Genomic DNA, 27146 nt, shown 5'->3' with positions numbered 1-27146 from the left:
AGTGTGATTCCCACACAGAGCATATTTAATGATTATTAGGCTACCGTATCAGGAAGTCATCAATATTATGCTTCAGCCTTTTGTTTTTCAACAGTACTGCATGAAAGTGAAAGTAATATGGCTTCATTTATATTTATTGGTATAAAAAATAAATAAAGTAAGTAAAGTAACCAGTAGGGCTAACGCTAACTAAACTAATTAAAGCTTTAAAATAAATGTAGTGGGATAAAAGTGTAATATTTGCCATTGAGATGTAATGGGGTAGAAGAATATGGTTTAGATTGAAGGGTATATATGCTGTATATGTTTTTTGTAAGGGAGGCGCCATCTCATGGTGACATCCTGCAATTGAATGAGTGGGCGTGTCTACAGTGGAATCTAGGCAGACCCCCAGGAGGAGGGGGGAGGGACTCCCAGCTGGCTGGCAGTCAAAAGGCAGTCGGATGGGAGGGGAAAATCGAGGCAGCTGTAAGGAGAGCCTCAATGCCCTCCAAAACTCCAACAGGAACACCAACATATCCACTCACTTTAATTATAATTATTTAAATACTACTTACAAAAAGACTAATAACGTTTTTCTGACTTCTAAGTTTCAATAAGCTGTTTACATCATTTGGAGTATATTTACTTATATCCACACTGCCAGAACATTTTCAGATTCCTGATATAAGCCAAAGTTTGACTTATATCAGGAAATGGAAAAAACACAATGTGGTCAGACCTTCAAAAAAATATCACACTGGTCACAGTTTATCATGGGTAGCATGATACCTTATTTTGCTATCATCTGCATGCTGTATCTTTATTTGATATCATGTGGCCTTTACCATTCTCTAATACATAATGGTTTCTATTTGGAAATCAGTTGAATATTTTCATTCAATGCAACCGTTCAAATTTTGACAAAGTGTAAGTTTAATGTAATCGGTTTTACATTTATGGTTTAGTTAGAAAAGCAAGACCTGTTGAAGGTGTTCCCAGCCTCTATTGGAATGCATCCTGGGATAAGTTTAAGACTCCTGTGTGCCAGAAGGAAGCTTCTTAATTGTTAACAGGCCTGGGCTTGAGGTAATTTTGATAACCGTATTGCCAGACAAAAAAAAAAGTTAAGGTTAGGTAAATATAATGATTTGGGCAAGTAATCTATGGTTAAGATGTGATTCAGTTGAGGCAAATAAAGTACACAACAAAACAAAGATTCTTCTCTGTTAGTAGAACGGCTAATTGCAGCTCTGTGAAAGAACATAACTGTGGTAATAATTGGCAATAGACAAATCTTTGCTTTAATGCATCATAATGAAATGATGTTGATTGCATATATTAATAGATATAGAATAATGACACCATCAGTGCATTGATATGGTCCCTATAAACATTGCTTTCACTAAGCGTCTTTGTCTGCCACCGAGCACACATACTGACTGTTGATCAGTCATGCTGGCAGTCTGGCACTAATTCCATCTGCTTTCAAGCCTCCATTATAGCCTAAATGAATGAATAATTGTGTGTGGTTTGTAGCTGCAAATCTGAGGGAAACAGAAACGATTCACTAGTCTTTGCAACAGCGGCAGCAAGAACAATACCTTGTGGAAACTTAAATTTGGTACACATTGGACAGACTGCTCTGCAACAGGATATTTGCCAACCCAGATGGCCTGGTTACATGTTTCAAAAAAACAAGATCTTTCACAGCTGTATGTGTAAAACTGGGGTAATCCGAAGTTACACTTTAAGTGCAGTATGAAGTTTTAAATTTGCTTAAACTTTGCCAATTGCCTGATATGGACTACTAGCACAGGTCACTGATAGAACCCATTGCATTCATCATTTTCTGTTCTTTTATTACTTATCTACCTGTGTGAGATGGTTTTTACTTGTGCAACTGACTCAAACTTTAGTACCAAATGCAGAATACAACTGCAGCACTGAATGAAGAAAAGACCAGGCTGATAGTATCTATTCCTGAACAAACGTACACTTTATGTATAAGACCACATTAACTTTTCTGTTTTACAGATGTCACTGTAACTAACCTATGAGAATGAATTATAACTGTAAGATACATAGAGCGTCATGTCTGATGTTGAAATGCACGGCATAGAGGACAGGTGTTCAGGTATCAGTCAGTCGTGATCTGTAACGTGACTTGTTAAAGTTCATCACAGACACATACGTTGAGCCAAACAAAACAAGCATCCTCTGTGTGTGCCTGTGCAGGTTTAGAAACTGTGTTTCCTTCAGTGAGCAGTAGAAGTTGTCCAGTGTAGGTGTAGTGAACTTTTCTTTGAGAACAGGGTTTCACTGTTTGTCAAACAGTTCTAGTTGCACATCCGGCGGCGCTTTCTCGCTAGGGGAGATGACACCAGCTCCAGTTCTCTTTCAATATTAGCAAAGTCAGAGAAACGCTGGTTGAACTCAGTGTGGAGGTCTGTGAGAGTAGTGGCGTATCTGTCTATGTGGCATGGTGGCACATCCAGGGTAGCTAGTATTGGGAAATGCGCAAAGCACTTGTTGGCCAGTTGTTGGGAAAAGAGGGCCAGCTTGGCTTTGAAGGCTCGCACATGTGAATCTCTTGCTTATGCACGGACACATTGTTCCACTGCAACTTCAGATTGAGGTCATTCTGATGGCCCATTATATCTGTCCCGAAAGCCAAGTCACACACCCAATCTGGGTACTGCAACTCCACAAACTCATAAGCTTTTCAAAAAAGAAAGACAAAAAAAACAACCCATTAAACTATATAATGTAAGACGCTCTTCTTTAGCTTGTGTTCTGTCAAATTCATAATCAATCTACATGTTAATTATAGGTTACCACAATCCAGTAACAAACAGGTACATCCCAACAGGGGAGCTTAATTCATAACTGAAGATAATTACAACTTTTACCTAATGGTGTTGTTATGAAAGGTTAAGCCATAACAATTCATTCTGAGGGGGACTTGAATTCTTTTACCTAATTTACTGGCTGTTGTTGTTAAAACATTTCACCAAAACCACATATGGTTATGCTAAAGGAAACAACATAGAGACAACCATCCATCCATACCACCATTCACACCTGTGGCAATTTTAGTCCTCAAAAAACCTGCATGCCTTTAGACTAATAAAACTGGAGCACCTGGAGTACAAACATGCAAACTCCGCACAGAAAGGCCGCAGCTGGGTTGGAATATAGAACTTTCTTGCAGCACCATTGCATGTCTCTACAGTATGTATTATGCTTATTTAACCAGTTGGAAAATCCATTTAGATGTGATTTTCCACTTAGGTTTGGTATATGTAAGTTGTTTGAATGGTAATACATGTGTTCTTGGCTGTTTTGTGGAGGGTCTGGCACATGTCGGAAGACAAACAACACTTCGAAGATGAGACAGTGTGGCCAAATTGACAGGTTTAAAAATAAACGGGCCATATAGATGTTGAGCAGCAACAGCTTCTTTGTTTTTCTCTCGTGTCAAAAGCAGAACTCTGCAACGCCTGCCTTATGGTGGCCTTATGGCAACTCAGAGAGGACACACTACCTCAAACACAACACAGGACACTTAGTTATAATACCTCTCTGCCATCTAATGACACTTCTTTTTGTTTTCCACCATTCATTTTGAATTGACATGTAAAATAAGCTCCTGTATTGTGAATGTTGGAGAAACTCACAACACGTGTTCTTCTACACACCAAATTCTTTATTAATCCACCATGTTTTTTGGCACTTAACTGCTTACACATTTGTCAATGTAGAAACTCCATTCAAACACCAAACTATTGAGCTCAATTAGGACAATTAGAGCAAATGAATAGCAGAATGTCCAAAAAGCCTACATGTTCACTCTTTTTCAAGCACTTTCGACTCTTAACTACTCATTTATGCGTTCAGCTAGAAACTCTATTCAAACTTTGAAATGTGATGATTGATCTTTCAAATCCCATTAAAACTTCAAAATATTCAACTTTTTTTGAAACTTCATTATGATGGACGTCAATCAGAAAACCCTTCAAGCCCACTCATTCTCAAACTCTTTCCACTCCACCCATTCACATAGAAACTCAACTCGCTCCCATTCCCATGTTCACTCCACCTACATAATGCTGACATCAGCTTGTAGGAAAATGTATGATGGTTGCAACCTCTGGAAGCAATTGGACCGACACTTTTGGCTTTGTGGGCTTAGTAGTGACAGGAGTGCCAACTGACTGATCAATGCATTGGCTCCCATTTAACTTAAAGGAAAATATCTGGAGGCATGCAAACACATCCACTTTTCTTAACTGCTCCATGAGCTACATTTTTGTCAATACACACACAAAAATTTCACAATGTGCTCAGTAGACTCTCATACCATACCACCACTTAAAGGGATAGTTTGGGGTACTTATCCCCAGTCAGTGTGTTACCTGCAGTAGACGCCCATAAGCTCTCCTTCGGTGTGGAGAAGCAGCACACAGCGCCAGCAGGAAGCAGGGCTTTGTACTACTGAAACTGCTGAAACTGTACCAGCAGCAAGACGTATTTTAATGACCTACAATAAGTCCCACCTAATATATATACTGTATATATATTAAACAGCCTTTGCCTTTGGCACTGCATTCCTTCAACCGTACAGCATCCATATTCCTACATACAAGCGGTCAATCAATTCTGAAAGTAAAAGGCAGTGAAAATATGCAATATTCCCTAGTTATTTTTGTGGGTTTATGGCTGTGTAAATATATATGTTTTCATTTGATGTTTTCTGTTGATAGTCATAGCCCTCAACCATTAGGGTTGGGCAATGTCTGCCAAATTGGCATATGACGATGTCTACAGTGAATTATCATGATGGACGATGACATAATTGTTTATGAATGTGAGGTAGTGTGTCCCCTCAGTGTTGTCGTAAGACAGTTTTTGCTTAATAGCTCACCACTGTAGCTGCCGCTGTTTCCCAAAATTGCTCTGACATGAATCTCCAACTGTCTCACTCTGCAGAGAAAACTATCCTCCGTTACCACCGACATACGTCCTTGTGCTAGGTTTAAAAGCGTCCTTGTCTCCGCACCACATGTCTGTAACTACAACGTTGGTCGACTAGGCAAGGAAGCTAAGCTAAGAACACTGTGTATAAAAACGGCATGACTGAGAGAAACAGTGGCCTGCGGGAAAAGAAACACTGCTGCCACAAATTTAACCGAGTCTCTTGGGTTCTCCTAATGGAGCTGGTTTAATAAGAAAATAATAAATGGGACATGGAGACGTAATGGTAGTGCACTGAGCAGCAACATACTTCTTTTCATTTCCTCTCCCCACATATCACAAACAACAACAACTCTTGCCCTACGGCAACTCTGAGGGGACATGCCACTTAATTGTGCTCTCTGGTGGGGAGCCCTTTTGAGCTGCTCTCTGAAAGGACTCGGTAGTTTTCACATTCTGATAAAATGACTGGTAAAATGTGGTTGACAAATTAAATCAACAGGAACCCAAAAAGAAAAGAACTATAAAATAACTAGTCTCTAAAATAACGGGGGAAAATAGATATTATAATAAATAATAGGCAAACAGGTGTGTTGTGAGAGAGGGAGAGAGAGAGAGAGAGAGAGAGACAGAGAGGCTGTTTACATTTGGTTTTACCAGTGAAACGATCATAAGTGGACAGTTTCAAGGCCGTCAATTCAGACCTGGTATAAAATGCGACTCAACGTGCATCTTGAGTGACCCCTTGTGATCAGATTTCACTTTGCCGCTCTATGTGCAAATAAACTGTATACCTAGATCACTAGAACAAATGGATACAAAGAATTATCTTTAAACAACTGGCCAAATAGTTACAAATATGTTGTAGACAGTGTTGCACAGAGTTTATACAGTCTCGTAACATAACAGGTCTCTAAATGTAGCGTTTTTTCAAGGGGGTCTGGAAACTTTCTCCACAGACAGCAAAGAAGCCCACATCATTTACTTTACTTTATTTGTAAATGTTTACTGTCAATATGTTATATTCTTTAATCAATATGGTGTAAACACTGAAATCAGTTGAAACAGTGTGTTCAAACAGCTGCTGGGAGGTGAGATGCACTTCAGACACGGAAGCAGACAGGATGCACTTAAAACATGGAAAACAGAAGAGTCATAAACGCTTTACGGTACGTTTTTGTTGAGGGAATGTTGCTAACTTAGCCTAAAAATATAAGTCACCCATGCGGCCTCTCTATTGATGATGATTTAATACAGAAGGAATAAATTATTGTTGAATGATAGCAGTATTTGTGTTAAAAAGAAAGTGAAAGCAGCATGGCCCTATGCTTCTTGCTGTGTTGCTGTTGTCACCCCTCTAGCGTCATTTCTTGAAGCTCTTCTTTAGTGGAGTAGTATAAAGAGCAAGTAAAGTCCAAGTCAGGGGGTGGTTGGGTGGACTGTCCACATGACTTTCCTTCCAGAGCCTGGGGTTTGTGTCCTGTTTGAGACCAATAGTCACCAATGATTTATTTTTAATAAATGTAACATAAGTAATTTAACATACGTTGATGACATAACTTTTCTTACGTGAGTAACGTTCTGTTCTTGAGTCATGTCACTTAAAGCCCCCCCCCCCCCCCCCCCCCCCCCCCAAGTCAGTTTTCCTCCTGTTTAACGGTCAAAGTTCTCTCTCAAACAGATAATGGGGGTGTGGTTAATAGACACACATAACCCATTACCATAGCAACCAGACTGCCTTTCTAGCAAGATCAATATCCCTAGCATGGATAAGCAATAGCATGAATTTTAGCAGGTTTAGTGATATCTGTCACTCAAACATGAGGTCTTCTTGGGGATTGAGGAGGGGCAGAGTTTATACATGGGCAAAATGTAATCTCTATTGTACATTTACTGCTACAAGACAACTTCAGTGCTAAACTTTCCCTTTGGCACCAGATGCTAACACCTGTCTGATCTGAGTGCAGCCACGCTCTCTCACATCGCTCTACCACTCACGCTCTACGCACTGCCCTATTTCTTAAAGGAGCCACGCTTCTCTTATATGCCAAGCTTGGAAGATGACATATGACTCCCAGATTCTCAGAGTACAACATTAGAATAATTTAATTAGACAAATAAAAACTTAAGGTGAACCGTGAAGCTTATCAACATTGTCAGGAAAGGACTCCTGACAATGCTGATTATCAAAATACACTGAAGGGTTGATTCAAGTAACTTACTTCAAGACAGTGAATGTAGTAGAAAGGGGTAAAGGGGTAGAAGTAAAGGCTGATATACTGTAGGTCTGATTCAAATAAAGGGCTGATTCTCTCTCTTTATTGGAGTAAATAAAGGCCATGACCACAATTTAAGAATTTGCAGTCAAACACTAAGAACTGTGCTTCCCTCAAGTATTATATACAAAATCTGAGAAACAAAAACTTTACAGTGCAGATTGAATTTCCAGAGGACAATGATCTCTGTAAAAATGACATGAACACCACAGATATGAGCCAAAGATGGAGGCAAAAATAACCAGCAAATGGAGATCATCACATTATCCAGGACAGTCCTGCTCAGCTCTGGTAAACTTTTCAGCTGGTCCAAATTGGCTGCATTTACACATGAAAAGCCACATCTTGATTCACCAAGGGATTTACTCATTTTATTCTTGAGAAAAGTCCCATCTCTGTCAGAAAAGCTTAAAAATATCACACTGGTATAGGCTTATAAAATCCACAGACAAGGCTGGATGTTTTTGAAAATCTGCATTCATCCAGCTGCCTGGTTTGCATGCAAGACTGCATTGATCACAGTCCACTGTGCAAATGATTTCCTTTAAGCTCTGCCCTGCCTGGACTCGAACACCACCAATACACTAGGCTGATGGAGCTAGAGCAGTGTTTGTGTGTGTGTGTGTGTGTGTGTGTGTGTGTTTTAACTGTGAGCATATGTGCAGTCAGAATATTCTCTTCTCCAAAACCAGCAGTCTAACATATGGAGTGTGAAGAATTTTTCATCTACACTCATACAAATGCTTTCAAACACACACACAATGGACATATTACATCTCACACACGCAAACAGACAGCATACTGTACCAATTACACTATACACTTTTTCTCTCTCACACACACACACAGCAGAAAACAGCTGCGGCAGCTAAATTGCATTTTCTCAGCACTGAAGCAGGAGTGAAAGAAAGATAAGAAGACGAAGACAGCAAAGATGAGAGGAAAACAGAGAGAGAGGGGTAAAGATGAATGGAGTGGTGGTCGTTACCTTGTGCAGACGATTTGTTCGGACTCCCCCTCCTCGTGCTGCACTACTCTCATCTGTCTCTTTCCCTCTCTCTTGCTCTGCATCTGTCCGCCTCTGTGGACGAGCAAGTGTATCTCTCTCTCTCTCTCTCTCTCTCTGTGGTTGTAGCAGTAAGGAGAATAAAAGCCCGCCTCTGTTCAGTCTGTCACCACCCCTCTCTCTCCTCCTCCTCCTCTGTATTATTTCTTGGTCTCTCTCTCTCACACTTTCAGTTCCATTCAGCTCCATGGTTTCATCTCCCCTCTGTCTCTCTGTTAAGCATATACAGTATATAAATATATATTTTGTCTCATCCTACTCTGCCAGCTTGCAGCCACTGCGTCTGCAAAGGGATACCACAATTGGCTGCTGCAAACACACACGCACACACACACACACACACACAAACCTGGTGGACCAGTGGCTGCAAAAACTAAATCACATAAAGGTGTGATTATGATTGGCTCCACACTCTTATTTCTGCAGTCTGCTCGCTAACCTCTCTGTCAGTTGCTCTTCATTTTCACTGTCTCTGCAAGAAAGGATGGTTAAAGGATAATCCTGTTATAACACAATTTGGGTCTTATTCCTCAGCACAGTAGTTACCAAAATGTTTTAATCACCAGGGTATTTTCTAAGATGTGGGTGAATGTTGCCAACACCAAGGAGTTTGACAGGCAGCCCAGTCACCAGAATATAATATTGGCAGTTGAATTTCTAAAAACCACTGATGCGTTCATACATACCATGTTGACATTTCTAACAGTCATAACACATTCACATTGCATGTTTATGACTTGACTGTAATGTCAGGAGGTGGAGGGGATGGTGGTGGTGTAGTTACAGGTGAGAAGGCTGCCAAACCAGTGACCACAGCTTTGATACTGTGACACATTTGTGTCACATTTGTAAGTGTGACACCACTGGAAATTTTTGACCTTTCCATTCGTGTTTATGCATGTTTCCCAACCCTAACCAAATGTTTTCTATGCCTAAACCTGACTGGACCACTAGCACAGCAATGGCAAAAGATAAAAGATTGAAAATTGAGCTGAAAGAAACTTACATACTGTACCATAATGGTAAGTAAAAAAAGAGAATTATTGTTTTAAATTTGAACAAAAATTATTTTAAAACACATGGAAAGTATGCATGCTATTTGAAATGTTAAAAACATTGAAAAATAATAATTTTCATAAGATTGCATGTCATAATGTTGCCTGCAGGGAACACTGTACCATTGTGGAACAACCTATTGGAATGAGTGTGTTGAAGAGTCTAAGCATATTTCATACTTTACACGAACCATTTAACAAAACAAACCATCATAACCTTTTGCAAAATAAGAAAGTTATGTAAGATTCCAGTGTTTGATCGTTGGTGCTTCATTTGAATGCTTGTTTTTAGTTTCATGAGTGTCCATCAGTCTCCTGTGTCTTTCTTTCCATCATTTATTGCTATCTTTGGCACACTGCTTATGGAAATTCATGAAGCAGTTCTTCTCGGCAGTGAAGCATAGGTAAGTGACGCACTTTGAGCACTGCACTTTCACTATACCTTTACAGCCAGGGTATTTGCACCGGCCCTTTTGCTCCACCCACACAGGCAATGGTCAGTGTTGTCCTGACGCACAGGTGTTGATGGCACTGGTGAGGCAGAAACTCTGCGCTTCTTCTAAGCCAGGTCTCCATCAACATCCTGTGATGGTCTCCCCCTCTTCTTCAATAATACCTGTTGCTGCACTTTCACCCTCACTGTCATCCTCATTCTCACCCTTGTAGTCTTTGTCACTCTCACTTTCTCCTTGCAAGTTTGCCTGCAGCTCTTCATCTTCATTACTACTCAATTCTAATTCATCCTCACTAACATCAACTGCTAGTTCTACCTTCTTCCTTGGAGAGGCATAGGATTACATTCATTCTATAAATGGAGGAAAATGTGTGGAAAACATATGTGCTCTGAAAATTAGACTCACAAAGTTCACTGTAATAGTAGACTATAGCCTACAGTGTACAGTAATAGCCTGAACTTTACTTTACTACAACTAAGATCAAATTTATCTAGGTTAAATTGTACAGAAAAAAAGAAAATTATGATGACTGTTATGCTTTTATAAAGTATACAAAATGTCATGGTGTTGCCTCAAGGCAACATTTGCATTTTAACACGTTTTCATTACTTAATTAGCAAATAAAGTATATAATACTATTAGTACATTAAACTATTAGAAATTAAGTTTTACTCACGTATTATTGTGAAAAGACGTTTTCAGACCATTTTTGTGTAGAGAAATCGCTGAGATGATCCTTGTGAGAAAGTCTACAATAAAGGGATTCACAAGTTCAAACACTGCTATTGGTTCCTTATGTTAATGGCTCGAAGCACTCCTCCTCCTCCTCAGTTGAATATCAGTGCATTTGTTCATATGCAGTCAAACCTAGTTGTTGATGGGACAGATGATTGTGAAATGGTGGGGTAGAGGGACCAGCAGCCGAGGACGTCATCCCTGTCCCTTTGCGAAGAACAGTGCCACTGTTGAAATATGTGCCAGGTCCTGCTGCACCCAGCTCTTAAAGGGAATGGGAGCTGATGGATTGGTTAAATTTATGTTCCGCTCAAAACACACCACAAAACCTGCCGCATGAAAACCAGGAGCACACACATGAAACGAGCGAACAGAGAAGTGTTGGCGAGCAGGCAACCATCCTTATTTATTTATTTATTTAAAGGTTTAATAATCAGGGACAATGCACATTAATAAAACATTTTAACAAATGTAAACATGCCAGAATTAGCCAAAAGGCTATTTTACATCTGCTGTCCCTGGACTGATGTTAAGAGTCACCCTAAAAGAGAATAAAATAATTTAGTTATCGACATACAAGTAATACATTAAAGGATTAGAAAACTAAATAGTCGCGCTTGGCCCTACCTAAACACAATGTACTGATTTTGTTTACTGTATGCATTATAATACTAGGTCAATGTTTTATGATAGAAAAGCTAACATCACCCTGCAAAAGTTTGCCACAGGCCTCAAAATTGAACTGAAGTTTGCTAAAGCTAGCTGGCTAACCCCTGACGTTAGCCAGTGTCAACCAGCGCTGTGATTCACACACCTGCATAAACACTATCATTAAATCCTGACCGTAATACAGACAGTTTGACTATTTACCCAAAGCTCTGGTAGAACTGTCATGAACAATGCTCTGACAGACAGTGGTGGAGGAAGTATTCACATCCTTTACTTCAGTAAAAGTACTAATACTGTCCTATGAGAACCACTTATCTCTAAAAAGTCATCTTTTCATGCTGTCAGAAAAACAGAGAGTTTTTAAAGAGTTAAGTAATTTTAAGCGGTAGGAAAATGTACTTGAATTATGGGACATTAACAGCAGTCTCCAAGATCCAAAGACCTGTGCTTGTTTGACCCAACCATCTATCACCCGACCCCCCCGTGCATGTGGGGGTCTGGCTGCAGAGGAAAATGTTTACCTCACTTCCTTATCAATGCATAACATTTACATGCCACTATATTACATTATAATATTACACTGTATTTTTGCACTGTATTATATTGCAGTCTAAAGTTTCTAATCACATGTTTATGGTGCTTCCTTATAAATAAATTCCATTTACCCCAGTGAGCACTAACTGGGATTTCAACGTTGAGTTCTTGTTGAAAACTGCATGAAATGCTTCTCTCTCTCTTCTCAACTTACTAAAATGCGTTGCACAAAATGCAAAGTTATGTAATAACTTTGATCATTTGTTAATTTGTAGGGTGAAAGAGAAACAATAATGATTATTAAAGGTATTTCTCCAAGTCATACAGATGTCTTTACTTGTATATGACACACTTGCCACTGCGTTAGCATGGTGATGACACGGCAGTAAAAGGGGGGGCTAACTGTAGGTGCTAGGTGGCAGCAGAGTGATTGAATCCTGATGATGACAGTAAAATCCTGATGACAGGATTTTACTTTATACCCTGTTTGACCACGATTTGCTGTCCGTATATCGGCTGGATGACTCCACAGGAAGCGGATACATGTAATCTAAAGGTATGTTAATACGACTGCTTCGGCTGATATTTAACTTTAACAGCTCTTCTGTGAATGATCTCTATTTCTGTCGTTATTATATTAACTAACTGATGAAAAGAAAAAAAATTAAGAGGTAATTTGAATGTCTATTAGTAAGCCCTAAATGTTTTGTAAATGCAATTTTAAGGTCATCAATATGCATCTTATCCATCAATATTAATTTTACTAAGCTGCTGACGCAGTTGTGCAGTGCAAATTTGTAGTGTTAATATACAAAAGCTCTTGCTCTCAGTGTGACAATGCACCTTGTAGGGACTGGAAGACCTGATGGACGATGGCCCATTAAGTGAACAAAAAGGTCCACTGTAATGCTAATCAGGTGCTGTACTGTAAGATAAGCAGCAGATATTTGTGAACACACTGTTTGACAAGTAACCAAAATATCCCCAGACTTCCTTAAAAAAATCAAGCAATTTTGTGAGTTGTTGAGTTAGCAGAAACGTCTCTTTGTGAAACAACAAATTCTTTATTATTTTTGCGTGTACATGTGGCAAATTTTATACATGAGGTTACTTCTTCCTTTGTATAAATCACACCCTCCAGGAAATACACAATACTGTAGAAGGCTATATGCGGACTGTGCACATTTATCTTTAAAAAAAGAGCCTGAGTCAGACCGGGGAAAAGTGTCACTAAGTTAACACAAAGTTTTATTCAGTGTTGTCTATTGATTCATTATTTACCGCATGTATTTATTTATTTGCACATTGATTTTGTGCCTTGTTCATTGTCTTTGACATAAGATGAAAATAAGCATACTGTAAGTGTTTAACAATAATTGTTCTACCTGGAGATGACAGGCAAGCTCTCACAGAGACCCGTGTGTGTGTGTGTGCTGGGATGGACAGCAGCTCTGGTGGTCGCACTGTTCAGCTTTATTAGGCTACGTTATAACTGCTTATTCGTTATTAGTGAGGATATGATGTTGCTTTTTGTTTATAGCCTATACTATTAACAACACCAAGATCTAGTTTGCAGGCTAATAAAATATAGGTTTGTCCAGCAGCAGCTCGGCATGGAGCCGATGCATGATTACACATTATGTGCAATAAATTAACCCTAGTCCTGAGTAACAAACTAATATCCAACCAGGATTTTGATTCTGACACACAGTAATCTGCTAATTAATGCGCTTCCACACACTCTTTGATACGGACTGAATCAATGAGGAAATAAAACAGCATGTCTGGTTCTAGAGGGAGGAGAGAGAAGGTTCCTATTGTGTTCACTGTAGTCTGGACTGCTCACATGTGCCACCTAGTGGTTGTTGGTGTGCACTGCAGCTAATGCAAAATCAGCTGGATAAAATAAAAGTCTCCCCTCCTTTTCTGCCACATTGCGGCACCTTTAACGCCACGGTAATGGCGTCATATACAAGTAGAGACATCTGTATGTAGTGGCCCTCTTGGCTGAACAAGTAGGGTATCTGTACATTAATCATAACGTTGCCGTTTTATCATCTGTGATATGCAAATATTGTCAAAATCATTCAAATGTATTAGTTGAAAGTCAGTATTGTAAATCCTGGTAAAATATGTTTTAAATGTAAACGTTTATTTAACGTCTTCAAATAGTCACTGAAAAAACTTTTGACATATTTGAATCAGTTCTCAACATCTTTTCAACAGTGACCATAGACTTTTTAAACTTTTCAACAGAAAAATGCTCACTGAGATGTGAATCAATTAAAACAAAACAGAGGTTGTGTGGCATCTAACCCTTTTTGCGCTGTAGCCTATAAATACAATGGCATCTAAACATAAAATACACTTACTTATTTATGATAAGCATCACAAACAATATAGGCTAGTAGCCTTAATGTGAAACCAAATGTGATCTGTCAGCTTATCATATCTATACAGTGGAATGAAAGTGATACAGCTTGATACAATGTATTGAAGATACACTCAGAAGGCTGCTTTAATTGTTAATAATAAATGCAATAAAACAATACGTGGTGCAATGTAATTCGGTGGTATGTACATTTTTATTGATATGTAAAAATGTATTGATAAGAAAGTGCGTGATTATATATGAGGAAGTGCGTGATTATATATAGACACATGAATAAAAAAATGATACACGGTGCAATATAATGTCATGTAAAATATAACATAATATACCATTAAACAGTGGCATGTAAATGTTATTTATTGATAAGGAAGTGTGATAAACACATGATTTTCCACTTTGGGTCCTTGTGATGGAGATGGGCCCTAGCACCAGAGGAAGGCCTTAGAGCCTGCAGTGGGACATTATTCCCCTGGACTTCTCGCTCTTTATACTACTTTGGCTTACTTCCTCTTTAGCAGCTTTAATAATAATACGACACCTACTAGAGGTCGCTGCCTAACAAGAAACATCAATATGGGTCATAATAAGCTGCTCTCTCAATGTCTGAGTATGGTCATTGTTTTCAGAAGAAGAAAGCCTGGCCAATTCGTGCCTCTCCTATTCCCCCCTGCCATGTCTTCTTGTCCACTGAGCCATAGTCCTGATCAGAACTGCTGTAAATCACCCCTGTACTGTATCTCTATCTTCATCTTCTACTGTTGGTCTTGGAGGCTGTGTTTCATTACAGTCTGGTGTCTAATTCTGCTGATATAGCCCACAGAACTAGACTGCTAGCTACACACTTTAGCCGCCTTGGCAAAAGCTGCAGGTGCAACATTATTGCAAGATTCTGGTTTCATAAAAGTAAGTCTGAGGTGGTCTAAGGTAACAATACCAATTCATTAGCACTTGCTAATGTTCAGCCAACAAGCCAAAGAAGGTAGCCAAAATTACTGGCTGCTGCAAGTATTAACTTCATAGTGAGCATGTTGGCATTTAGCACTCCTGCCAAATCTCTCAAGGGGGGAAACTGTTGTGATGATCGCTAAGTTGACTTAGGTGGTATTAACACTAATTCAGCTGTTATTGTCATATTGCATTGTACTATTCGTACACAAGTTCACCCTCAAGACACCTTTGGGTGTAAATGCAACAGCTTATCGGAGCAGAATAAAGAACAGTGGCACTGGGTCTGATAATGTCCAATTAATAAAACTATTATAAATGTACCAACTTTAGTATTTCAATTTAACACTATTTTATGTTTCTACTTAATATCTCAGATGTAAAAATATTACTTCTTACTTTACTACACTTGACTGACAGCTTTAGTTACTAGTTTAGGTATTCTTCAGATTACCATTTTTCCTCCCCTTTCTGTCCAGTGAAAACCATGTATATCAAGATGTGTTGATTTTAAATGTTTCTGATCAACTGAAGCATGAAGTGTTCCTTTATGTGTTCTTAAGATACATGAACTATTTAAAAACCATCTTGGATTAGCTATAAAAATGCATCATCACAAATTAGGCTGTTTTTCTGACTTTTTACAAATACATGGTTTTCACAGGACAGCCACGCTACAAACATATGATGATCTTGGAATATGATGCATTGCTGTAGATTAAACAACCCAACAGAAAAGTTCTTAAAATGGACTTTACCTTTTAACATGTTCATCAGTAAAATTACACATACACATTAATGCAGAAGTAAAATTAATCCAAAAAACATCAAATAAAATAGATACAACATCGAATTGAAAGGTATTTCTTTTAACTAAATGATCGATTAGCTCCTCTGAGTTGTGATAACGATAGCCATGTTGACTTGACTGTGGTGTCAGAATAATTTGAAAAATGAGTTCCCAACCATAGAACAGTATTTCAGTGGAAACAGCTATTAATTTGTTGTGAAACAATTGCACACTGTTGTGGTGTTCTGTATTATTTGTAGAAATAATTAGCCGAGGAGCTTCTTCAGTCTTTATTCACTCTTCTTCTATTCAACAGCAACAGCCTCTACCGTACAACTCACATTCCAGCAGCGCCCTCTATGTTCACATCTGCATAGCACAACACAACATTTCCCCTTTTCTTGAAGTAAATTTTTCTTTTCATATATCAGTGCATAATCATGTATCCCTCTATCTAACAAAACCTGTTAGCCATCGTGGTGAATTTCTTGTTCTCTGGCTCCGCCTTGGGCCTGGCTCTGGTGCATTATGGTGTACATTCTCAGGCCCATCAAAAGTAGTGTCATGGTCCATACCAGTGGAGATCAGAGCCCCCTTAGGGATGGATGCCAGCTTGGATGCATTCCATTTCCGACCATCACTGAGCAGGTAAGTGTTCGGTCCCACTTTCTTGATGACAGTCAGGGGTTCTGTGAATCTGGATGATCCCTTTGGGACATGTTCGGGTCTCCGGACACGCACAGTGTCATTTGCTTGGAACATAGGTACTTCTGCACCGACCTTTCTGTCTGTGTACTCTTTGCTCTTTTGTTGCTTTTGTTTTACTGTCTCTTCCACCTGTGTGTGGCTTTTGACGTTGTGTGAGACAGGGAGTACATGTAGTTTTGTGCGCATCTTTCTGTGTCTCAGTAACTCAAATGGTGTAGCTCCTGTTGTAGCATGTTGTATGGCCCGATAGTTCTGTAAAAACTCTGTTACAGTCTGTTTCCATGGTCTGTGCATTTTGTCAGCCGTATGTAAGCACTCTGTTGAACCTCTCGATGGCTCCGTTACCCCTCGGATAATATACACTAGAGCGCAGGTGCTTTATCTCTCTCTCTCTCAGAAAGTTGGCAAAGGCATGGGAGGTGAATTGACATTCATTGTCAGAAACCAGGTAGGAAGGGTTTCCCTCACGGCCAAACACAGTGGCCAAAAACTGAATGACTACTTCAGTAGTGACAGTTCAAATGCTACTTCAGGCCACTTACTATAATAATCAATAAGAGTTATGGCATAGCGACAGTCCCATGCAGCCTGGTCGAAAGGGCCTGTAATGTCAATCCCCACTTTCTCCCATGGTCCATTTGGAAGATCTACAGGTATGAGTAGTGCAGGTGCAGTTTTTGCAGTCTTGTCGGTATACTGGCATGACACACATGAAGCTATCATATTGTGTACATAATTGTCCATTTGTGGCCACCAATATAGCTCACAAAGTCTCTGCTTTGTTCGTACCAGTCCTTGGTGTCCTTCATATGCCAGATCTATCACTCTGGATATGAGTGAGACCGGAACAACCAAGCGACCTGTGCCCCTCATGATAAGTGAGTTATCAACGGCCTCACATTGAAGCATGGAGCAAGTTCAGGTGCCACATTCTTCCTGCATTTCGGCCAGCCTGTCTGAATCTGACATCTCAGCTGTGTCAGTTCAGGGCATGTGTCACAGGCTGCACGATTCTGGCAAGGACACAGCATGCAAAGACTCCTGAAAGACAGCAGCAACCATGTCTGGTACCTCAGAAGCATTCAGAAGCTCCTCAGCTTCTGCTGAACTGGAATGGCATGTGGTTTCAGCTGTATTTTGTGCACAAACCCTTTTGCACATCCAACTTCTTGTACCTGAGCCTCTGGAGCAGAACTAATAATCAATCAAAAATCAAAATCAAACTAAAACCACACCTAATAAACTCAATCCACCACAACAAATAAAATCAATTTAATAACACACCTAAAGAAAATTATTGCAATATAATCCAAAGAAATCAATTCAATATAATACTCAAACCACACATCAAATAATAAACCTAACGATTAAATCAATCTAATAATAAATTTAACCTAACGATTAAATCAATTCAACAATAAATCCAACAATCAACTAACTTCAAAGTCACATCTAAGAAATAAAACTAACACACCATGACGTCAATCAAAGTCGGCATAACTTGTGGAGGTAAGATTAAGGTAACAGTTGACAATGCTAAGTTCCAGCAAACACTACTACTTGTCAACTGGGCAAACTATAACTTATCCTTGTCAGTGATCGAGAGGTCAATTGGGATCAGTTGTAGTTGCTACAGCATAGTAACATCAACCTCCTCATCCTCTGAGTGATGGAGGTTGTCCAGGTGAGCTAACAAAGGCATCTGATAAGGGGGTGGGGGGCCGTTTTCTTTAGTCAATGCTGTGGTGATGAGGCGGGTGAGCAGAGTTCTAATGCAAGGGATGGCACAACAACCACAACAAGTAAGGATGGCAGTGAAAATAGCTAAGGACATGAGCACAGACATGATGATTCCCTGCCACTTTCCAAAAATCTTAGTCATCCAACTATGGAACGCGCTATCAACACCAGAGTCCTCAGCCATCATATTGGACAATGCTCGAAGACCATCTAAGGCTTTTGTCACAGAACCATCAGGGGCAGTATTGTTGGGGATAAAGGTACAGCACGTACCTTCGATCATCGCACACACTCCACCTTTGTCAGCCAGAAGCATGTCCAAAGCCATTCTGTTTTGGATTGACATAAGAGAGTTAGCTGCTAATTGTTCAGAGAGACCACCAATAGCATCACAAGTGAGATTGGAAAGCTTTTGGACATTGTAATGAACATAGTTAATTCTGTCAACATTCTTGTTAGTTGTTATCCATGGCAAAATTGATTCAAAGCCGTTAGCAATGGGGTCAGCTAGTTTGTATTCGTCTGGGACACCACGAGGAACCCCTACAGCATCAAAGTAAGTGGGGGAGTTGGTAGTCAAATCAAAGTCTCTAGGAGCAGATCTCTTGGGGCGCACGTTAAGGAAGCTAACACTGGGGATCAGTTTCTCTCCAATTAGAGTGATGGGGAAGGCCAATCTAACAAGAGTACACGTTCCTGACCAAGTGGGGGGCAGAATGTTACGCAAGACTTTACCACCACAGTACCAAAACAAATCAGCACGAGCTTGGGTCAATTTGCTCATGTCTGCTCTGGATGTAACATTCAAAGTGTGATTGCACCAGGATTGAGGAACATTACCAACTCTAGTAGCACCTTTTCGGGTCAAACAAACATAATTACCCTCCTTTGGGGTGAACACAGGGGGAATGGTATTGTTAGCTGCAACAGGGAATAGCTTAGTTAAGGCTGAGCAGTTAGCTGGATTGGCAGTCATTTGCATCTGTAAAATACACTCAAAACCAGCTTCGTCAGAGGTAGGAAACAATGGAGCTGGAACCGTACTGAGAGTGGGTCTGGCAGAGGAACAGGCAATGCAATTGGTGAGATTGTTAGTTTTAGCTGTGAAATACATCCAGTCTAACCATAAGTTTTTATCATGAGTGGATCGTGTCTTCTGGGGTGTCAAGCTTCAAATACTCCACTCGAGAGTCTGAGATAAGTGGTGATTCAGTAAGGGCAGAGGTAGTTAGATTGGTGGCCACTATAGTGAGAGGAGTAGCAGCAATGGGGAGTGTCTTAGGCAGCACAGAAATTTTGAACTTTGAACCCATAGGATCCCTCCCAGCATTGTATGACCCCATGACATATTCACCAGTATCACTTTTGCGTGGGTTTTTCAGAATTAAGAACATGGGATTGCAGTGACCTGGTGAGCAATTAGCTGGAGGAGTGCCCTTGTAAATAGAGATACGACCTTTCAGCGGGTTCTTACATTGGTAACCCCAATCGCGGCTTCCAGTGTTACAAAGCACCTCTGACCAGTGGTTGCACCAAACACTGTGGCGGCGGAACCAAGCATCGTAATACTCTCTAAATCTGCACAAGTACCTTGCAAACTTGCTATGTTTCATCTGCCGTTTGTTACACAGGATCACATTACACAAGTCAAACCGTACAGTGCCGTCTACACCTTCAAAGAATTTGAGGTTAATTGGTCCAGCTCTCATCCACACAAATCTCTTTGGCCTGTTTGTGCTGTTAGGTTTGGGGGTTATTTCTTCTGGCTTGTGGTGTTGGGCTTCATACCATAAAAAGGGGAGAATCACTATCAGAGCTATTAGTACTAAGCAACAAACAGTCACACGAAGACCACAGAAACCTGGCAGTCTAAATGGGTGCCATGGCCTCTGTCTCTCCATTGTCACACGTGAGTCACACGTGAGCGGCAGCAGGCAGAGTTAAAGCCACTCAATCAGATTTAGTTCACTGTTTTGGGCCTGCAGCCTGAGTTTCCAAATCAGTTCTAACTTCGCTCAAAGGGCGAGTTGGTGGTGAGGCAGGTACACAATGTGTCAGGTGGTGCCAATTTGCTCCTGTTTTACCTTTTACTCGGACTGCATGCAAGGTGCACTCAATTACCTCATATGGTCCTGTCCACCTGGGCTCAGACCACTTTCTCTTGTGGACCTTTACCTGTACCCAGTCTCCCACACTTACAGCAGGAGTCTTCGGCTGAGTTGTCTCTGGCACCTCCTCCGCACTCTGCACCTGTTTGCACAAAACTCGAGTCAGGTTAGTCAGAGCAGTCATATAGTCGTCACAGTATATCTGCCACAGATCCAAAGTGGGCAGGTGTCCCCCCTCTCTAGGTGGGCCTGGCATAGGACGGCCTGTCAACAACTCATGTGGAGTCAGGTCCAGGTCATACTGCTAGGTGAGTTCCTCATTGACATTAACGCTAATGGCAGAGTATCAACCCATGTAAGTTTAGTACCTGCACATATTTTAGCCATTTTTCTCTTTAATGTCTGGTTTGCTCTCTCAACCATCCCCTGCGAGGCAGGATGATAGACAGTTCCAAACTTGTGTGTGATCCCTAATGCTAGTTCTACTTTAGCTAAGCATTTGTTATTGAAATGGGACCCGTTGTCTGACTTAATGGAGCGTGGCACTCCATATCTGGGGATGAGTTCATTTTTCAGCCATTTTACCACTGTTTTGGCATCTTCTTTCCGGCAAGGGATTGCTTCCACCCATTTGGTGAATCTGTCTACCATCACTAGGAGGTATCTGTATCCTTGCACTCGGTTTTCTGCTCCCATGTCTGTGAAATCGATGGTGATGTCTTTGAACGGTGCGTCTGGGACAGGAAACTTTCCTATGGGACACTTGTAGGTCAGTCTGGTATTGTGTTCGGTGCAGATGGTGCATTCATTCACATAGTTGTCAACCATACTTGTCATGTACAGGTGCCACCACAGAATGTCTATGTTCTTCAATGTAGTCTTTTTGCTCTCATGAGCTGGTCCATGAGCTTGCTTCAGGAGTAGCTGACACAACTTGGATGGAGCTACTAGTCTGCCATCATGAGATCTCCAAAGTCCCTCCTTGTGAGTAGCTCCTTTCTTCATCCACTCGTTGTTTTCATAGGCTCCAGCTTCATCTTGCATTTCCTTGATGTGTTTTTCCGTTAGTTCTGGTAGCTCTGTTGCTACAGCAGCCATCATTTGTCTTCTGTATCCTCCAGCCTGTTTGGCCGCAGCATCTGCCGCTTCATTTCCTCTTGCCACATCAGAGGATCCCTTTTGATGTACTCTGCACTTCATTACAGCCACTTCTTTGGGAAGTAGTACTGCTTTGATCAGTTCTTCCAGTTGGTCTCTGTGTTTCACAGGCGTGCTAGCAGTAGTCAGAAAATGTCTTCTTACCCATTGGGGGCCATCCACGTGTACAGCTCCATGAGCATAGGCGGAGTCAGTGTAGATGTTAACTCTGAGGCCTTTGCTATGTTGTAGCGCTTTTGTCAACGCTATTACTTCAGCCAGTTGTGCTGGGGCGGGCTGTGGGATCGTCCCTTGATCTATCACGTCGTGATGTTGTTGTTCTTGTTTTACTACTGCATATGAAGCGATGTTTCCGTTCTCTCCTTTGTAGCAGCGTCCATCAGTGTACAGAGTGAGATCCGGTGCTTGCAGAGGCTCTGTTTGTAGATCTGGCCTGAGTCTGATGTCTTTTGCTGCTACTTCGGCGCAGTCATGTTTGAGATGTTCTTCTGTTGTCATGTTCTGGGCCATGTTTATCCCTTCTGCGTGGTAGGTGATATGTGGCTGTTTCAGTGCGGCCGAGACTTTGACTTTTCTCGCTGTTGAGAAGGTGAATGCACTGGAGTTCAGGAATGCCACTACACCATGGTTTGTATTGATCTTGAGTGGGTGACACATTACCATGTGTTCTGTCTTTGTTATAGCTTTCGCTAATGCAGCGAGGTGTCGGGCGCAACCTCCTTGTCCTAATTCCATGTTGTCCAGTCTTGAACTGTGATACATCAGTATCCTTCTTTCTCCCTCCTTTTGCTGATAAAGGACAGCATTCACAATGCCTGACTTTTCAGAAACATCCAGGTGAAAAGGTGCAGTGTAATCAGGACTTGCAAGCGCCGTTGCTGTTGACAAAGCCTGTTTGGTGTTGGTGAATGCCTCTTCAGCCTCTTGTGTCCAGATGAGGGCGGCAGTGAGATTTCTGTTTCCAGCTGCAGACACCATGTCCCTCAAAGGTTGGGTCAAACCGACGTAGTTTGGAACATAGTTTCTGCTGTAGCCGGTCAGGCCCAGGAAGGCCAGCATGTGTTGGACAGTGATGGGTTTTCCATGATTCAGGATGGTGTTACGCTGGTTTGTGGTGAGAGTATGTCCTTCTCCATTAATGTTGCGTCCCAAGAATGTGACAACTCGTCGACACACTTTGCAATTGGGACTGATGGCTCAGGGTCAGGGGAGCCCTTGGGGTTTGCAGCAGGAATTACTTTGTTACCCTCAATACACATATGCAGAGCAACAAACAGGTTTAACCCAAGCAAAGCAGCACCTGACTCAACAACCATAAATGAGCATTTAGCTGAATGTCCCTCATGAGTTACTGTGGCATTTAATTGCCCAATAACTGGTATTTTCTCTTTTGAGTATGTGCACAGAGTCACAGCAGGCTTAGCAAGTTCACATGTAGGAAAGAGGTTCTGGTACATGCTCACAGGAAGAATAGAACCAGATGAACCTGTATCAACAATTAGCTCCACATCATGAGAATGTTCATCAGCATCAACATGTACAGTACAGAGGATTTTATCCTGCACAACATCGTCCATGTAAAGCACAGTCAGTTCATTTATCAGTACCTCATGCACCTCTTTTTGGCCAGACCGACAAACTTTGGCAAAATGTCCCATTTTTCCACATGAATTGCATGTGGCTTTGGCTGCAGGGCATGATGGTTTATTAGCCAAGTGGCTGGTAGATCCACAGCGGTAGCAGGAGATACGTTTACCGGCATTTGGAGCTGTATCAGGTGCAGTCCTCGGGGCCATTTTCTTCTTTTGCTGCGGCCGGTTGTTCCGCGGCTGTGAGTGTATGGCTCTCACCAGTGTAGCAGCAGCAGTGTTGTCAGAAAGGACGTCGGCATTACGTAGTCCGGTCTTGATCTGCAAGGCTAATGTAGTAGCCTTAGCCAGAGTCAGGTCCGATTCCAGTCTGTCCCGTATGCGTGTATTGGCAACACGCTCTATCAGTTGATCACGAAGCATCGGCTCCTCCATATCTCCAAACTCACAAGCAACAGCGAGTTGGCGTAGTGCAGCTAGAAACTCATTTACCGTCTCTTCAGGTCTCTGCGCCCTCTGTCGAAATTTGTGACATTCTGCAATCACGTTAACTTTGGGAACAAAGTGCTTTTTCAGTCCCTCCACAGCTGAAGCGTATGTATCACCTGTATCCGGCAGAGCATAAAACAGTCTTTGTCCCTCTGTGCCAAGGGCATGGAGAAGAACGGCGCGTTTTCTGGCATCAGGCCAGCTATCCCCGGCAGCATGTAGGTGCATGTAGTTTTCAAACATCTTCAACCATGTAGTAAAAGCGATAGTAGGTTCGCCTGGGCAAGACATGAAAGGTGCAGGTAAAGGCACGGAAACGGCCATCCTCGTCGCCAAAATGTGGTATTCAGTATTATTTGTAGAAATAATTAGCCGAGGAGCTTCTTCAGTCTTGCCCGCTTTATTCACTCTTCTTCTATTCAACAGCAACAGCCTCTACCGTACAACTCACATTCCTGCAGCACCCTCTATGTTCACATCTGCACAGCACAACACAACAACTGTCTCGAAAATGTGTATAGTTTCACAAATTATTAAAAAAAAAAGCCCAATAATGATGATGATAATTTTCAATTAATCATTGTCTTTTTTTGTGGCTCAAGGAGGGCGGCGCCCTATCACCCTCTATTGGCCAAGCGCCTCTGCTCACAGAGCCAAGCACAGATACGCAGTCCAAAATGGAAGAGCCACATGAGAATTGTCCCAAAAGTCCTTTTTGTAATGTTACAATATGACCAAAAAAGTGTGCAGTCTTTCTATAAATTTTCTATAAAACAAATCATATCAGTAGCAACTGGATGTTCAGATAGGCTGAATATGTTAAGATAAAAAGGATGTCAAGGAACCTTTAATTTTGCAACTCACAGGGCGAGTGTGTTCTGTGTGAATTATTCACTAATAGTGACAGCTACTCATTATTACATCAAATATTCAATTGCAAGTGCAAAATCAAGTCAAGGCACAGCTTCTTTCAAATAAAAAAAACAATTACGTATGAATACTCTTTTTCATACAACACTGATCTAAAGAACCCAAACAAAATTTACGTCACATTAACTTCTCCTTGTTACTTAATTTTCATGGAGGACATTTTTCTTTCTTTGAGGCCTCCATGAACTCTTTTTTTGGTTTCTGTCGCTTCTTCTTTCTTTTCTTTCTTTTTTAAAGCTTTTCTTCATCCCTGTCATCCCTCTCTCTGCTTTAATGTGCACACATGTCAGTTGCATTACAAATTGAAACCTTGCATCTTACACAAACTGGACGTCCCTTCTCCACATTTCATTTTCATTCCTAGTTTCTGTGCTCCTTGAATTTTGTTGTCCTCAAGATTTTACTGAAACTCTAAAATGATTCAGACACCGCCCTAAATATGATTTTATCAGGAAAGCTGCTTATGAACCATGACAATGACTGCAAACGTGGGAGAGAACCAGCAAGTAGAAAAAGTAAAGGCAGATGGAAGTCTTGCATTTTCTGTCAAATCTTATGACTACATGCATAATTTATTGTAAAAATTAAATTGATTGGCATGGCTAACTTTAGAAGGAGAGAAGACCCAAGGTGAAGAAATTTGAAAGATATGCTTTCCGCTGCAGAATGAGTGACAACTCTCCTTTAAGGTGGCAGCACTATGAAAATATGTAGTCTTCCTCTCAGTGCTCTGGTTTTACCTTTAGCCTGATAGTATGGTGTCAGATGCATTAGGTAAAAGATGGAATCTTCCACAGACCCGATAGTTTCCCTGTTCTTTTCCCTTCCTCTCTCCTCATATCTCTGACATTAAAAGTCCACCAGTGTTGTATTTGCTGTCTGATGACAACAGTGATCCAGTACATAGCATATGCCAGAATAATGCTGATGTTTGATTAAAACCAGGGTATAGAAATGGAGAATATTTTATTTTAAACACGTCAACAATGTAATGCATTACATTGTTGCATATCAGGCATTGTAACTGTAACACACATTTTATCTTGCTACGTAAATGTTAGGATATCATCACATTATGATGTGGCCAGTGCAGTACTAAACATTTGACACACTTGATAAGTATCAATGAGATTCGTTCACTATGCTGGGAATGGAAAACCAGTTCAACTCAAACTAAGTACGTTGGTGTAAGGAACACCAAAGCATAGATGCCACCCATGGCTCATTTGTAACCCGCATTATATTTGTAATGGATTATCCCTAAAACTTAGATGGAGGATGGGTCTTAGCCCAGAACAGACCCAAGTGACTTTTGATGTGGTTCCGGATAAAGAGACAGATCCAGGAATAGTTTAGAGAGAGATTTTCTTTCATTTCTCAGGGATAAATCAATGGATCTTGATAGAAAAAAATCAGGCATATTATTAGCTGGCTAGTTTCTATGAGTAACTACAATTTGATTTGGATCCTAGATCTGGTGACCCACCAATTGTGGTTAAGCAGTTACATGTGGTTTACAATCTAGGATGATTAAGGGCTATCTAGTTTGATATTGGATTAGGCCTAGTGTACACATGTAGGTAAAACAAAAAAGTTACAAGTTTACACTGATTCAGTGTAAATATTTTAATTAAAAGATTGATTTGATTGTCATCTGGATGACTATGAAGTGGATTTTCTGAGCCATAGACCACGAGTGACACATCCCTGGAGCACAGCACAGTACGAACATGGCTGAGAAGAGGATGAGCATCAACCATTGGAGGGAGCAGCAAAGATGACATCTCTCACTCTCAATCAGGCCACCCCTTCCCCACTCTGGTGTATGTCGATCTTATGTAGCACGCCTACCTAGTAAGTAGCCCATGGAGATGAGGTGGGGATCTCTGTGCTGTATGTTCTGCAGCTCAGATGCCATGTACATGCTTCAGGATTTCACAGAGTGGCTCCAGTACGAGTCTTGGTGTCAAGACTTTGATGACCACTCGACTGGCAAAGGGCAGAAAGAGAACCAGGGAAAGAGGTCAGAGGGCCGTCACAGAAGGCGTACCATGTCTGTTCTCCATGGAGCTAAAGACGCTTACGAAAAGGGAGCTACATCTTCTGCCACTTCGGAGAAGAGGAACGCCAAAGCAAAAATATTGTCCCTACTGCGATGATGACATTATCTCAACCAGTGCTCAGCCATTCAGAAGCTCACTAAGGCCCAAGTCACTGAATGGATCCAGTCCACCAACAAATGCTGGCACTGTGAAAAGTCCCATCAGGCAGCACAGTGTAATCATAAACACAGCCACCAAGGTACTCAGAGCACACAATGCTTCTTTCAGCTGCAGCAGAAAGCTTGGACTAAAGGGAACACCAGAAGATCTTTCCCTCAGAACCATTCATCAGGATGTCGAAACCCTCCATGGGGCCTCAGTATCATTCTGCGTCTCCCCCGCCTCACAGCCTAAGAGGAGTTTCTGCATCAACGGAGCCTTCACAGCAGCGTGTCTGGGCTTAGCAGATCATTCCTATCCAGTAGCTAGTCTTTAGAAAAGGTACAAAC

At 41.1% G+C, this 27146-nt stretch overlaps 1 protein-coding gene across 1 annotated transcript; it reads right to left on the bottom strand.

Annotated features, from left to right (window-relative positions):
• Positions 1–19331: 19331 nt before the first annotated feature.
• LOC141016474 (protein NYNRIN-like) lies at positions 19332–23908 on the bottom strand. Its single transcript, XM_073490860.1, has 4 exons — positions 23344–23908; positions 21015–22762; positions 20497–20571; positions 19332–19376 (listed from the first exon to the last, which is right to left on the bottom strand). The coding sequence occupies exons 1-4, from the start codon at positions 23906–23908 to the stop codon at positions 19332–19334; spliced, it is 2433 nt and encodes an 810-aa protein (XP_073346961.1).
• Between the last annotated feature and the right edge of the window lie 3238 nt (positions 23909–27146).

This window comes from Pagrus major, chromosome 21 (genome assembly GCF_040436345.1).
Source record: "Pagrus major chromosome 21, Pma_NU_1.0".
In the NCBI taxonomy this organism is placed as follows: Eukaryota; Metazoa; Chordata; class Actinopteri; order Spariformes; family Sparidae; genus Pagrus; species Pagrus major.
The sequence above is the reverse complement of the archived record's forward strand: the minus strand, read 5'-3'. Positions and strand labels throughout refer to the sequence as shown.